Source organism: Meleagris gallopavo, chromosome 1 (assembly GCF_000146605.3).
Source record: "Meleagris gallopavo isolate NT-WF06-2002-E0010 breed Aviagen turkey brand Nicholas breeding stock chromosome 1, Turkey_5.1, whole genome shotgun sequence".
In the NCBI taxonomy this organism is placed as follows: Eukaryota; Metazoa; Chordata; class Aves; order Galliformes; family Phasianidae; genus Meleagris; species Meleagris gallopavo.
In genome coordinates, this window is record NC_015011.2 from 75,512,640 (window position 1) to 75,527,319 (window position 14,680).

The following is a 14,680-nucleotide window of genomic DNA, read 5'->3' on the forward strand; positions in this document are numbered from 1 at the left end:
TGGGTCTGGCCTGGGTGGGCCTAGGAAGGCCCGGCAGCGGGGGGGCGAGTGCCCCTCCTCCGCAGGGGATGTGCCGGAGCCCTCGGGAGAAGGGCGCTGCCCTCCGAAGGTGGGGGCTCTTTGGGAAACAAAACCCCACCCCGTGGCCCGGCTTCCCTCCTGAGCCCCGCGCAGTGCTCCTGCCCTGTCTGCCCACTCTCTGCATTTGGATCCCTTTGGCTTGAGGCCGATATCTTTGCTGAGGTGTCTGTGTGCTTGTGGGGTGAGCAGGGCTCACCTGTAGCCAGTACAGAGTTCCTCGCAAGCTTTTGCATGCAACAGTGAAAACAAGCAGTGGTGCGCTGGCCTTCCCCGTGCTGGGGCCTGGCAGAGCTCCCCATGGCCACGGGAGCTGTGCCTGCAGGCAGGATGGCACAGCTGTGCTGGGAGTGGTTATACCATGTTCTGACTGTTCTGACTGTGTGAACGATGCATGCTGCAGGCCTCTGGTGGGGCATCCTCCTCACCCTCCTGGGGATCTTGCTCAGACATCACAGGTTGGGTATCATCCTGCTGTGTGTGAGGAGTCATCTGGGTTTACCTGTACATCGCCTTATAGGAGCACCTATGCTGGGACAGCCAAAGCAGGGCTTGCCAGCTTAGTTCAGATCAGTTACTAAATAACTGATATATAGCGATGAACTATTGCTGTTATTTAATCAACAGTTGATAGCATTCCAAGAGGTAACCTTAACAGTTGGAATGGCATTCTTTGCTGTTTCCCTTCAGTTTTTCTCTCCCCTTCCTTCCAGGAGTCTGATGGCGGCTTATATATCTGCATGAACACGTTCCTGGGTTTTGGAAAACAGTATGTGGAAAAGCACTACCAGAAAACAGGCCAGCGGGTCTATCTGCACCTCAAAAGAACACGTAAACCGGTATAAAAAATAAAACAGTACTGAAAAATAATAGAAGTCATACTTGTTCTGAAACTGGGAGGTGGGAGATGTATCATTGTTAAATCAGGTATAGAGTTTTTCCTTCTGAGTTATAAAAGATGTTTTTCGTGGTGAGTTGGGATTCCCTAGACCTGCAGCTCTGCTGATGTTGAGCTGTTGTACTCAGCTGTTGGCCCAAGTAATTACTGCCTGCCCTCTTACCGTCTTTGCAGTAGCTTAACTCCAATTCTTAAGGCTTACCACAGTGTGCCTGTCCCTCTAACTCTCTAACCCTATTTCTTCTCAATGAAATAGAAGGAAGAAGATGCTAATTCCAGTGCTGGGGACCCCCCAAGGAAGAAACCAACTCGCTTGGCTATTGGTAAGGAGGCACTTGTGTACCATATGTTTCTTGTCATTTTGGATCAGTCCTTTGAAGCTGCTTGGCTTCATGGCACGTTTCCGTTCCCTTTCCTCTTCTAAACTAGCTATGGCTAGTGCCCCCAACTGAATTCAGATGTAATGTCTTCTAGTATGTCATAGGTAGGCAGTTACTGCAGAGCAGTTGTGATGGTAGTTTTGCTCTGCATTCGAATTGTAGCATGTTTTCTGTAGATAGGTAGTCTTTGTCTCCTCTCTTAGCTCATTATGCCTGATAGAGCTTGGTTCCATACGGGTCTGTTGCTTAATACAGGTGTATCTAGTGAGGGGTTGGAGTAAGTCTGAAAAAATAAGCATAAAGTTTCCAACAGAAATATTTCTTAAACTTCTGAGAAATTTAACTAGTGGTATTTGTGTAGAACAGGAAGGAATTACTGATAAGTGCTGTAGGAACACTTCTGGTTAGACAGTTTCTTGAAATATGAAGCTGATACTGGAGGCAATACACAAGAACTTTAAATAAAGTGGATATTGTTGGCATGGCAGTAGATGTTGAACCTTTCCACCAATATCCCACTACATTTTGTTGCCATGTGACAGATGGCAGCAGAGGGGCAATCTAACAAAATGGTGTCTGACATGGAGGTGCAAAGAAGCAAAAGTGTGTCACTGAATTTCTCCATGTGAAAAAAATGGCACCCATTGATATTCAGTGACACTTGCTGAACTTTTATGGGAACCACACTGTGGATATGAGTACTGTGAGGAGGTAGGTGGTGCATTTCGGCAGTGACAACAGCAACAGTATGTTACCTCCTCTGGTACAGGTTTTTAGGATCGCAGCAGGCAGGCTCTTGTTCATTGCTGGCAAAAAATACATAGCTATTGGTGAATGTTGAAAAATAGTGTTTTATAGCTGAGAATTTGCTTTATCAAGTAACGTTATTGTGCTCTTTGTATCTGTTGTAGTCTCCATGGAAATAAATAGAAGATATTACTTTTGGAACAATCTACACATTAAGAGCAAGTCCTTTTTCAGGAGAACAGTGCTGATGTTCCATTACTCTTTTGTACCAACTGAAAAGCTGTCATAGGAATCATAGAGAAGATGTTGCTTATTTGAAGCACTATCAGCTAGCAATTTCTGAGGCATTATGGAGCAGAGGATGGGAACATTTTTATCAGTAACATTTTCTTGGCTTGCTGGAGGCTGACCACTACAGGGAAATCCAGAACCTGTACCAAGCGAGTCTTGCTTCTTGGTCACTTTTTTCCTAACTGTGCCATTGCATAGCAGAAGCCTTGTGACATCACTGCTGCTCACTGCTCCTTTGGGAGATATTAGTCCCAATCTGCTTTGTGAGTTATTTCTGCATCCTCAGTTCTACAAAAATCTTGAGACAAGTTTTCACTGGATCAACGAATAGTTCCAGTGATAACATCATAGTGGATGAATGAAGCAGAAGGAAATAAAAGAAAGTAATAGCTTTGTGGCTGAGGCAATGATCTCAGACCTTGGAGAGTTTTTTTCTGTTTTGGGGACAGATTTCAGCTCTCTTATGGCTGGTGGATCAATGCAGACATAGAGGAGGGTTTTGAAAGTATAGAACAATTTAGGAACAAAATGTCATTAGGTGCAAAATATACCCGTTGGTCTCTCTGTACCTCCGCCTCCCACTCCATGAAAAGAATGCCTGTAGTAGTGCTTGCCCTCCATGCCAGTGTGTTGATAGAAAGACTCTTGTGGAGGTTGTGATGCTGAGATAGAGCCATGAAGGCAGCAGTCTCCTGGGGCAACTTTGTGGGTATATATGGGGTAGAAAAGGGGTGGAAGACCGTCTGCCAGCTGAGGACCTTCTTCCTCATCTGGAGCCTCAGGAGGTTCATATAATGCCCCGGGGACTTTGAGCAGTCTGTTTTTCTTTGCTTAGAGTTCAGGAGCTATGTAATATCCTGAGATTGTGTACTGTTTTGCTCCATGAAGTGATGACAGATCTCTCTGGGATGTGCTGAAAAGATGCAGAAGAGAATTGTTTGAGTATGTTTTTGCATGATGCTTACAACTTCTCAGAAATTTTTGGGCTCGCAGCATTTGCATTCTTACGTGGCAGATTTTACATAGTCTAAACACTGTAGGTATCTGTGGTGAGAGGTGCAGGAGATGTTGTAGGAACCAGATATTCTTGTCAATGATGTTTTGTCAAGTGCAGTAATGATTCTCAGAATTGTGTCAGCTCCAGAATTCCTGAGGCAGAGGCATTAAAGACTTACAGCAAAAACTCATATTCCCTTCAGAGGTTTGTTGCGGAGATCTATTGCATCCACAGCATGCCATTTTCAAAGAAATAAAGGAAATGCAGTAAAAAAAACCGTAGAGGGTTAAGGTTGTCAATAAGCAACATGCTTTCAGCCCTGTTTCCTTCTGGAATGTAAAGTGTGAGCTCTTGCAGAACAGGAAAAGCCAAGAGGTTTTTTGTGAGAACCTAGAGAACCAGACTCTTCCCTCCATTACGCATGTAACTTCTCAGTGACTCTGCCTGTGACAGGAGGGTTGAAACTAGATGATCTTTGAGGTCCTTTTCAACCCAGGCCATTCTATGATTCTATTCTGTGACTCTTGACAATTTGCAAGTAATCTGCTGTGTATTGAACCTCCATTTCTGTTGCAGCCTCTTGAAAGCATGGCTAGATGGGCAAGAGAAAATACCAGTACTGTGCCTTTCCCAAGGCTTTTTGTCTGTAATTCTGGGTGTTGTGCTCCCAGAAGAACTCCTAGTTCTCTGTGTTTGAGTTCAGGGCATTGATTTTTCAAGGAGCCAGGCTCCTTGAGGGTGCAGATAGGCTAGTCCTTCGTGCTGGATCGAAACGCTCTCTCTTCCTACATATCTCCATTTGTGATCTTAGGTGCACTGTGATGGATAAACACCAGTCCTTTGTCATGGCCCTGTTGTGGTCACTCTGTAGAACACATCTTTTTTTTCCAGTTGCAGTCAGGGTCTCGAGTTTCTTTAAGAGCATTTGTAAAAGTAGCTGACAAAAGCACGCTTATTGTCACTAGGCTTACATTTCCTTCTGTGAGATCCATACCTGCAGCAGGAATGTTGGGATGTAGATATGAAGAAAGGTTGTGGAACACTGGGCTAGAATTTTGCCTTAGTCACGATGCTTTATTTTGTGTAAGCTACAGGTGAAGGAGTGTTGGAAACTATATAGTTCTTATCTCTTGCCACAATGTTTTTTCTTTCTGTAGGTGTGGAAGGTGGATTTGACATCACAGAGGAAAAGTTTGAATATGATGAAGATGTAAAAATAGTTATTCTCCCGGAACATTTGGATATTCCCCGTGATGGACTGGAGGGACTACCTGACATGGTCAGAGACAGGGTACGTTTGGGTGAAGGGTGATATTTTTTTACTAGCAGGGAGGCAGTGAAGCATTGCTGTGAGGGAGCTGCTACCGTACGAAAATGATTCTGCAAAACTGCTGTGAAGTCTCAACTTGAAGTAAGCAGGATTCTACAGTCACATAAATTACTTAAACAGGGCTTTTATAGTATGGAGCCTGGTTTATGACCAAATACTGTCTTTCTGTGAATGACTTGCAGTTCTGAACCTAAATGTAGAATGCTGTAGCACTGGAAGTTTCTTCTCTTGCATTCCACATTGTTTTTCCTGCTCTTCTAACTAGATTGCCAATGCGGTTGAAGCCATCCTTACAGCAGACTCAGCTTCCCGGAAGCAGGAGGTGCAGGCTTGGGATGGGGAGGTTCGACGTGTTTCTAAACACGCTTTTTCCCTGCACCAACTTCAGAATGATGTCCGCATCCCACCATGGTGAGCACAGTACTGAAATTTGCTGTATCATTCTATGTCCCAGATGCACCCTGAGCATCTTCCTCTCCTGTCCCAGAAGATGAGATTTCCTTTCTGAGGCCCTGCCCTGTGTGTGAGTGTGCCTTGTGTAAATTCAAGACAAGGGGCAAACTAAGGTATTTCAGGATGCTCATTGTTCTGAATTAAAAGATAAATGAGATCACAGAAACTTTTGCTCATACTGTGGTCAGTGGGTAGTAATGCAGAGGGCTTAGGAGGTAGAACACAAAGGTTTTTACCCTAACAGCGCTTTTCCTCTATTCCTTGTGAACAGTGGCTGGAAGTGCAGCAAATGTGACATGAGGGAGAACCTGTGGCTGAACATGACTGATGGAGCCATCCTCTGCGGCCGGCGCTATTTTGATGGCAGTGGTGGCAACAATCATGCAGTCGAGCACTACCGGGAAACTGGCTACCCACTGGCTGTGAAACTGGGAACAATTACTCCTGATGGGGCTGGTGAGAAAGGGGGATCCAGTAAGGGTTATAGATGCTAGGCCCTGCTCAGGATGACTTTGGTCTCTGACAAGGTGAAGGAGGGAGGATTTCAAGGCTGATGTTGCCCATGTTATAACCTGGAACATACAGTATCAATCTGTCATGAGCTTTCCCACTTCCCACCCTGACCTGCTTCTTGTGGCAGACAAAGAACCAGCTGATAAAATCTTCTCTCACTTGTAATCTGAAAGCTTTTAGAACAGTCATCCAGCTTTCTCTCTTATTTTAAGTAGTGAGACATCTATCAAGAATTTTTTGTGTCTAAAACCTGAGAGTATAGCACAGTAACCCTTTCCTCAATCCAGGTAGACATATACCTATACCTTGATCAGTGAGAAAATCGTTGGTCTTTTCATTTGTTTTGGAGGAATCTCAGTATTCTATGTGTTGTACTACTCTCCTGAAGAGAGAAAAGAAAGTCCAGGTGCTCAGTTTGTCAAAACTCCCAGTGCTGAGCACCCAGTTATCTTCATCCAGAGTGAATTTTAGAATCAGGGGCCATGATTATTTTCCTCTGCGTTTCTGCATAGATGTCTACTCATACGATGAGGATGACATGGTGTTGGATCCCAACTTGGCAGAGCACCTCGCTCACTTTGGGATTGACATGCTCAAGATGCAAAAGGTGAGGGTTATTCCTGTGTAGACCTAGAGGGGGATAGAAGAAACTAAGTTTTCTTAGCTAGATCCCAACTTTCTGTGGCTGCACAGAACCATTCCTGATGAAGAAACAGTGTTTTATTTATCAAACAGAATTGCCTTGTCTGCCTCTCTCATTGCCTTTTTTTGCCTTTCTTTCTTGTCCTGTAGTTTCATTTCACTGTGCCTCTGCTTCAGTACTTTTGGCAGGAAGGTGCCCACACTCCTAGCTGTGTTTCCTAGATTTATTGTTAATTTGTAATTTTCATGCCCCTTTTAAGAAAATGCCTTGGATTTTTCTCATATTTCATAGCATTCCTCCTTCTGTCCCAGATATTCAAATATTTGAAAAGAATTCTCGTATCTTCTTTTTACACTTTGTTTCTCTACTGCATTGCCCTTTTCACACCTCAGTTGTTCTCCTAAGTTGTCTTTGAAGGTTTTCTCCTGTTCTTTCCCTCCACAGACAGACAAGACAATGACAGAACTGGAAATAGATATGAATCAACGTATTGGGGAGTGGGAGCTCATCCAGGAGTCTGGTGTGCAGCTCAAGCCCCTCTATGGGCCTGGGTACACTGGTATCCGTAACCTGGGCAACAGTTGCTACCTCAATTCTGTGATGCAGGTGCTGTTCAGTATTCCAGACTTCCAGAGAAAGTAAGTGAGCTTAATCACTCTTTTGCATTGGCCTGGGATCCCCTGGCACCAGTACAAAGGTCTCCTAGAGCTGGGAGCTTCCGTTGCAGGAATCAGGCTCAGAACTGTCTTTGCTAGATGAATCCATCTGTCCCTTAGATTGCTCTGGTTTGTTCTGTAGGTATGTGGACAAGCTGGAGAAGATATTCCAAAGTGCACCTTCGGATCCCACACAGGACTTCAGCACACAAGTGTACGTAGACTTTTGGTGAGAAAAGGAAGGCTGAAACTGCCTGGGTATATCCCTTCTGCATTGCTACAGGTTTCTCCCTCAAGCCTTGCCTCTCAGTTTCCATGTTCATCACCAGACACACTGGTCTTCTGTGATCAATAAGGATCTAAGCCAAGAAAGATATGTTGAATGTCCTAGATGGAGAAAGCAGGATTTATGTCAGTGCTGCTGGGGGCTCTCAAACCTATGATGTGAGGGATGCAGTACCATATGTTACCACGAGGGGATTTATGTTAGGCGTATTCTGTCTGCGTAACAGTTTCTTTGCAGAAAGGTTTGCTTTCTGCAGTGGAAGAAGATGGCTAAGAGCAAAGAGATACATAGATTTAGAAAAAAAATATCACTCTCAGTGGATAATTTATATATGCTTAAAGAGACTTCCTGCAAGAGGTATGGAAGGAGCAGCACAGGTTTTCAGAGGGCGTTTCATTTAAATACCTTGCTTTGCTTTTGCATCTGCACTAAAACAGCAAAGCAGTATATGGAGGCTTGGGAAAAAGGAAAGGAAGGTAGCACTTGGGGAAGAGAATCCAGAGGTAAGCAAAGATTCTAAATTTAAAAGCTTGGGGTTAGGTGTTCAGTTAGGAGGAAACTGAGACAGCCTAGGCAAAAGGATGAATTGGTAGTGTTTGGTTCCAAACAAATGGCAATAGTGATGGGGAAAAACTGGAGTGCAGTGGAAGAACAGGAGGGTCTGGGCGTGAGAAGAAATCACTTGAGCATTGCTATTGTCCGTTAAGTGCCTCGTGGAGTTATTCTTAACCTTCCCCTTGGGAAAATGTGATCAGTCTGCTCATAACATTGCTATTTCTAGCTCAGGCAATTTCACTGTGCCCTGTTGTCTCTTGTGCTGTCAGTTAAATACACTGCTACTTTACCCACGTCAGGCTGCAGTATAGCTTGGCTGCTGAGCAGCTGCTGCGTTGCTCAGCACTGGCAACCCTTCTGTGAGGAAAGGGAAGCTGTTCCTTTTTGCTCTCCCCACTGTGCAAGCAGCGGTTGAAAATGTTGACCAGAAGTCCAAGCAACTTTCCTCTGGACGATCTCTTATAGGCCCAGAGGGATCAGACCAAGATAAGGTGATCTTAGCTGATGCACTTAAGAAAGCCAATCTCTGTGAGAATTCCAATCATGTCAGTGTTAAAGTTGGATGGGTTGCCGTGACTCCCAGAGCGTGTGGAGTTTGACACTGACAGACTTTGTCATTTCAGAGCCAAACTGGGTCATGGTCTGCTATCTGGGGAGTATTCAAAGCCAGCTTCTGCAGAAGGGGAACAGCAGCCTGATCAGAAGGTGAGATCTGGTTATGGTTCCCACGTGGTGTGAGTTAAATGGGGGAGGAGGAGGGAGAATCATTTCTGAAGACATGTCATGGGGTTTGTACCATGGCAAAGACCTTGGCTAAGAGTAGAGTGTTGAATACCAGGGCACATGTTTGGTACATTATGACCACCTCCTTCTTCCACTTTGTTATTTGTAGGGTGTACAAAATGGCATTGCTCCACGCATGTTTAAGTCCCTCATTGGAAAGGGACACCCAGAATTTTCCACTAACCGGCAGCAGGATGCCCAGGAATTCTTTCTGCACTTCATCAACATGGTGGAGGTAATGGCTGAGTTTGTTTCTCTGATTTCAGAAAAGCCTGGCTTGTTTTCTTGCTGTAACAGGGCATGAGATGTAAATGTGAGTAGCTGGCAAATGGAGCAGAAAGAGGGAGAGAATAAGAGGAAAAGGGGCAGCTAGCACCTGTGGGAACAAAGAGAGATGTTTGCCATGTTTTCGGGGCTGATTCCCAAGAGATTCCTCCTAGCAAGGGCACAGATGGAGATGTAAAATTCAGTTTTAGGAGCTAGAATGGCATGCGTTCCTATGATCGGAGAAGAGCACTGTAGGTTCCTCTTTGCTTTTCCTGTGGACTGGGAGTAGAAATTAATACTCTTTCACCATGTCTTGTGTAGGACTGCTGCTGCTGTAGATACTTATTTCTGCCATTCTGATGCCATATCCATCCTTGTAATCTCCCTCTTTCAGAGGAACTGCCGCAGCTCGGAGAACCCTAATGAGGTCTTCCGTTTTCTGGTGGAGGAGAAGCTGAAATGTCTGGCCACAGAAAAGGTGAAATACACCCAGCGTGTGGACTACATCATGCAGCTGCCAGTACCCATGGATGCTGCGCTCAACAAAGGTCAGTAATATGTCACAGCCAGGATAGCAGCATACATTATCTGCTATCAGTCAGGTATCATGCTTTTCTTACAGAACTCCTTAAATGGGAAAGAGACTTCCTCAAGCTATTGCTCTGCCATTTCTGAAGCCAGATTCTTCACCTGTTCTTGTAGGACTGGGCTCATGTCTTTAGTGGTGTGATAGTGATGTCCCTCTAGAGCCTTTCCCTCCTACGTTTCAAGCTGGGCTGTGATTTAACAGCAAAGCAGAACTGCAGAAGCAGAACAGTGCTTGCAGTTGCCAGCTTTGTGCTCCATTCTTGAGAATGCGTATCCGTGTATCTGTAGGCCCATTCAGCCTCTGGGTGTAGGTTACACAACTGCTTTATTTGTACCTAGAGGTGGTCCTTGACTCCTGTACTTTATTTTCCAGATGAGCTACTGGAATATGAGGAGAAGAAGCGGCAGGCAGAGGAAGAGAAGCAGCCACTGCCTGAGCTGGTGCGAGCCAAGGTGCCTTTCAGCTCCTGCCTAGAGGCCTATGGAGCTCCGGAGCAGGTGGATGATTTCTGGAGCACAGCCTTGCAGGCCAAGTCTGTGGCTCTCAAGTAAGTGTGTGGGGGTTACTAACTTGCCAGGCTATGGTGAGTGGGCTGCAGCTGCATCTCAGGGGGACTTGTTTTCATCGTCTGGAGAGGGAACATTACCAAAGCTCTTCAGTCCTCCAGAGCTTTGTCCATAGAACATGGAAGCAGAAGGGAACCAGCCCATGAATGCTGGAGTGTAATCCCCTGAAGGATTACAGTGGGCAGAACAACAGTGCTAGTGTGAAGTCCTTGCCATCAGACTTCAGTTACTGAGAGGCTATGAAAATACAGTGACATACCAGAAAATTGGCAGCTTTTATTCCAAATGTAATTTAGCTTTAAAATTAGTACTGACGAATATGGCAACATCAGTTCTGCATGGTCTCCAGATTGTCTTTAAGGGAAACTTTTTAGCTGGTAAGGTTTGAGTAAAATGCTGAGCATAACAAACACCTGAGTTAAAGTATGCTAACTTAAATGCTAATAGCAGAGCTTTAAAGAACAGCTGTAATTTGTCTCACTGCCAGCAGTACGTCACAATGGTGCAAAGGTGTAGTGAGAAGAACACAAACTTAAGCAGCTTCCTTCTCTGATGCTACTGACTGTCCTGCAGTGAAAGAGTAGTCATCAAAGAACCCAGTAAATCCATAGAATGGGACTTTTTTTCCCCTAACAAATATACTATTATTAAGCAATAGCTACTAAAAATGAACAGTAAAACAGTCGGTTTGAAAAATAATGTTTTGCTTTTAAATAGTGAGTTGCGTTCAAAAGCTTTGTTAGAGTTAGCATTGAATATATACTGTTGCTTAAATTAATTTTACCACATGTTAAGATTATTCTGATAATGAGTATCTGTCTCTCCTAATGTTGCTTCTCCCTTCACAAAGATTCCCCTCTGTTTCAGAGATGCCAAACACCCTTTCCCTCAAACTATCTGACTAGATATGTTCAATCAAATCCAGTCCCTGTCAGCTTAAGACTTGCCTCTTCCGCTTCCCAGCTGAAGAAGTGCTTTTGCACTTGAAAGCTTATCACTTTCTGCAGCTTTATCTGTTGGTCTAATAAAAGATTTTATTTTTTGTTTACCTTAAGAATAAGAGTTTAATTAAATCCTAAAATCTGAGTCAGCTTGTAGAATGCATGATTGGAAGATAAAGAATGTACTATTTTTCCTTATCCCCCAAGATTTTGTAAATGCTTTATACCATCTAATCTGGTCAGAGAACCTGCTTTAGAAATTGTTTGGTGTTTAAGAAACTTTAAGCTCAGCCTAGGAGAGCTGTACAGATTTTTGTATCTCTCTGCCTTAGGACACGCCTCCACCTTACTCACCAATTTCTTGAATCAACTAGATGCCCTCAGTCACTGCTGACGAAGTATAAACTGGCTGTTATGTTAATGTCTTTCAGAACAACGCGGTTCGCCTCTTTCCCAGATTATCTGGTGATTCAGATCAAGAAATTCACTTTTGGTCTGGATTGGGTGCCCAAAAAGCTTGGTAAGAAGGACAAGAAGTCCAAGCATATAGGTACAAGGTATCATAAATGGGTATTGTGATCCTTGCTCCATAGAGGAAAGTAACAACCCCAAGAGGAACTGCAGGCTAGCATGTTGTATCCCCAGTGACTTACCCTTTTAGAACTCCCAATGGAGTCTTCTGTGTTTCTGCCTGTGTGTCAGACTGAGCAAACACTGTGTCTTGTAGATGTCTCCATTGAAATGCCAGAGGAGCTGGATATCTCTGCACTGCAGGGAATGGGGCTGCAGGATGGAGAAGAAGAAATGCCAGACATTGCACCCCCACTGGTGACACCAGATGAGCCCAAAGGTAGCCTGGGGTTCTATGGCAACGAGGACGACGACTCCTTCTGCTCCCCTCACTTCTCCTCTCCGACATGTTAGTGATTCTCCTCCTCTCTTCCTGATGCCTGATTCATTTCCTTGCTCTCCTTGTCTTGTCTCCTATCCTAGTGGTTTCAGACTTTTCCTGTCCCTCTGTCTGTGAATATCAGTTGCCTCCCTTGCATGTAAGGATGTTATGCAAGGGAGTTTGTTAATTCTCATACTGTGGGAGATGAGAATGTGGCATGTCTTGTGCATGTAGAAGGGGCAGAGCTGAGATTTACACAAGATTTAACTGGCAGAGAAGTATTTTACATAGGCAAACCACAGCACAGGGCAGGGTTTGAAGGCTAGGAAATGGCCAGTGCTGCTGAGTTAATGAGGTGAATGAATCCCTGTGTTCCCTGGAGAGCATGTGTGTGAAGCCACATTTTTGAAAAAAGTGTGAGGATGAGGAGAGCACAGAGTGAAGAAATGGCTTGGGAAGCTGTATGAGACTGCACAAAACGGTGCAGGCATGGCTTGGGTGGGAGTGGGTGGCTCTAATCTCTCTCTTCTCACAGCCCCCATGTTGGATGAGTCAGTGATTATCCAACTAGTGGAGATGGGCTTTCCCATGGATGCTTGCCGCAAAGCAGTGTATTACACAGGGAACAGTGGGGTTGAAGCTGCCATGAACTGGGTCATGTCACACATGGATGATCCAGGTATGAGACCACATGGCCATGGAGAAACTTACTGCATCTGGGTCACTGTCTCACTTCTTGTCCCATCGCAACAGTCATTTGAACCTCAGACTGTATCCCTTTTGGGACTGTGTTTTGTTTTTTTCTGCTGCAGATTTTGCTAACCCATTAGTTCTCCCTGGATCCAGTGGACCAGGGTCGACTATTGCCTGTCCAGACCCTCCATCCGAAGACAGTGTGGCCACCATTGTCTCCATGGGCTTCTCCCGGGACCAGGCTATGAAAGCACTTAGAGCAACGGTGAGGGACACAGGTGACATCAAAGCAAAACAATTTTCTCAGGAATAGGCATTGCAAATCTTTGCCTTTGCCTTCCAGAACAACAGCCTGGAGCGTGCAGTGGATTGGATCTTTAGTCACATTGATGACCTTGATGCAGAAGCTGCTATGGATATCTCAGAGGGGCGCTCGGCAGCCGACTCCATCTCTGAATCTGTTCCTATTGGTCCTAAAGTGCGCAATGGGCCTGGAAGTGAGTTCCAAGCAGAATGGATGCAGGCTTTGGGGTGCAAGCTCATCCAATCTAATCAATAATCTAATCAATAATCAGTAAAATCCATAGGTTTTAGCGGCAGCAGCTCCCACAGAGCTGAATGGGTATGAGCGGGGAGGAAAAGGAGAAGGGTAGCAGCATAGGGCCTAAACCCTTCAACATGGGGATTAGTTGGAAGCTGATAAGAGTGAGGCCAAAGAGGTGCTGTCAAATGAAAGGCAGGAAGGACTGTAGTTCTTTCCCCCATATTCTGATCTTTGGTCTCATTGAGAAACCAAGTTCCAATCCATTTGCAGAGCTCTGCTGCCAATGCAGTTTTGCCCCAGACTCTACAGGGAGGTGAAATTTTTGCCACTACCCATTCAGCTTACCTCAGCCAAATGAGCTTGGAAGAGAAAAGGCTCAGTGGAAGTTGTCATCTCATGTTTCCTTGCACATTTGGCCTCAAGTCAGTCACACTTGACTGGGACCCATTTTTAAGTTCTTACTTAGGAGAGCTTCCATTAGATGTCACATCAGGAATTCTCTAGAGGGCCTCGCACAGGTCTGTGGTGCCCTTCCGCTTTATCTGATATCTCTTCTCTTTTCCTCACAAGAATATCAGTTGTTTGCCTTCATCAGCCACATGGGCACTTCGACTATGTGTGGTCACTATGTTTGTCACATCAAGAAAGATGGCAGGTAAGAGGGGTTTTGACATAAGGGATCTCTGAAGTACAGCTTTAAGCCACTGTTCTGCCCTATTTCTTCAGGGGTGATGGTGGACAGAGAAGCATGCTGGCAAAGAGGCTCACATAGCATCCTTGCCATACCACAGCGTTCCTGAGCTTCCCCCTTTTGTGTGTTGCAGGTGGGTGATCTATAATGACCAGAAGGTCTGTGCTTCTGAGAAGCCCCCCAAGGACCTGGGCTACATCTACTTCTATCAGCGGATTCCCAGCTAGAACATCCTCTTGCTGTGTGTGGAGGGGGGGAAAGCGGGCCGTAGGCAAGGAAGGGGAGGGTGGGGGCAGTCAGAGCAGGGTCCGCCTCCCCTGCTCCTCTTACCCGCTCTTCCCTTCCTGCCCTCACTGTGCGACTCACGGGAAGCTGAGTTCCACGATGGGCTGGGGCTGGAGCCCCCGGGGACGGGAGTGAAGGGGATTCGGAGGGTGGAAATATGTGTTTCTGTAGGACGTACCTTCCCTACCCGCACCCCACTGCACAGCCCTTGGCTTTGCTGCTGGGGGAACGCCAGCTCCTTGCTTCCCGCAGGGGCAGGGCACGTGCGTGCGTCAGCTCGGGCGGTGCTTTCTGCCTGTCCTCCCAGTGAGGGGGCAGCACGGGAAGCAGCGCCGTGAGCGGTACCCCCTCCCTGCGTGCCCTTCACATGCCAAAATACACGAGGGACAAAATAAAAGTCGAAATAAGTCATGGTTGGTGTGTTCTAGGTAGCCGGGGCTCCGCGAGCCGAAATTCGGGCACTGCCGCGGTACGAGCTTCCGTATGGAGAAGGGACATTGCGTGGGTCTCGTGCGGAGGGGGGGTAGGGGAGGACACGGAGCTTCCGTGCGGGCCCAGCGCTCATCGCGGCTTCAGAGGGGCCGCCGCAGCCATCTCTAAGC

General features: G+C 45.8%; 1 protein-coding gene across 1 annotated transcript; it reads left to right on the forward strand.

Moving 5' to 3' along the window:
* The first annotated feature begins 771 nt into the window (after positions 1-771).
* On the forward strand, positions 772-14,489 carry USP5 (ubiquitin specific peptidase 5). The gene is made up of 19 exons (XM_019618037.2): positions 772-917; positions 1,233-1,299; positions 4,549-4,682; positions 4,987-5,132; positions 5,446-5,630; positions 6,200-6,294; positions 6,775-6,968; positions 7,129-7,200; positions 8,451-8,532; positions 8,720-8,845; positions 9,272-9,425; positions 9,839-10,013; positions 11,405-11,493; positions 11,701-11,892; positions 12,401-12,544; positions 12,678-12,823; positions 12,902-13,055; positions 13,673-13,757; positions 13,927-14,489. The coding sequence occupies exons 1-19, from the start codon at positions 819-821 to the stop codon at positions 14,018-14,020; spliced, it is 2,433 nt and encodes an 810-aa protein (XP_019473582.1). The 5' UTR covers positions 772-818; the 3' UTR covers positions 14,021-14,489.
* The last annotated feature ends 191 nt before the right edge of the window (positions 14,490-14,680 follow it).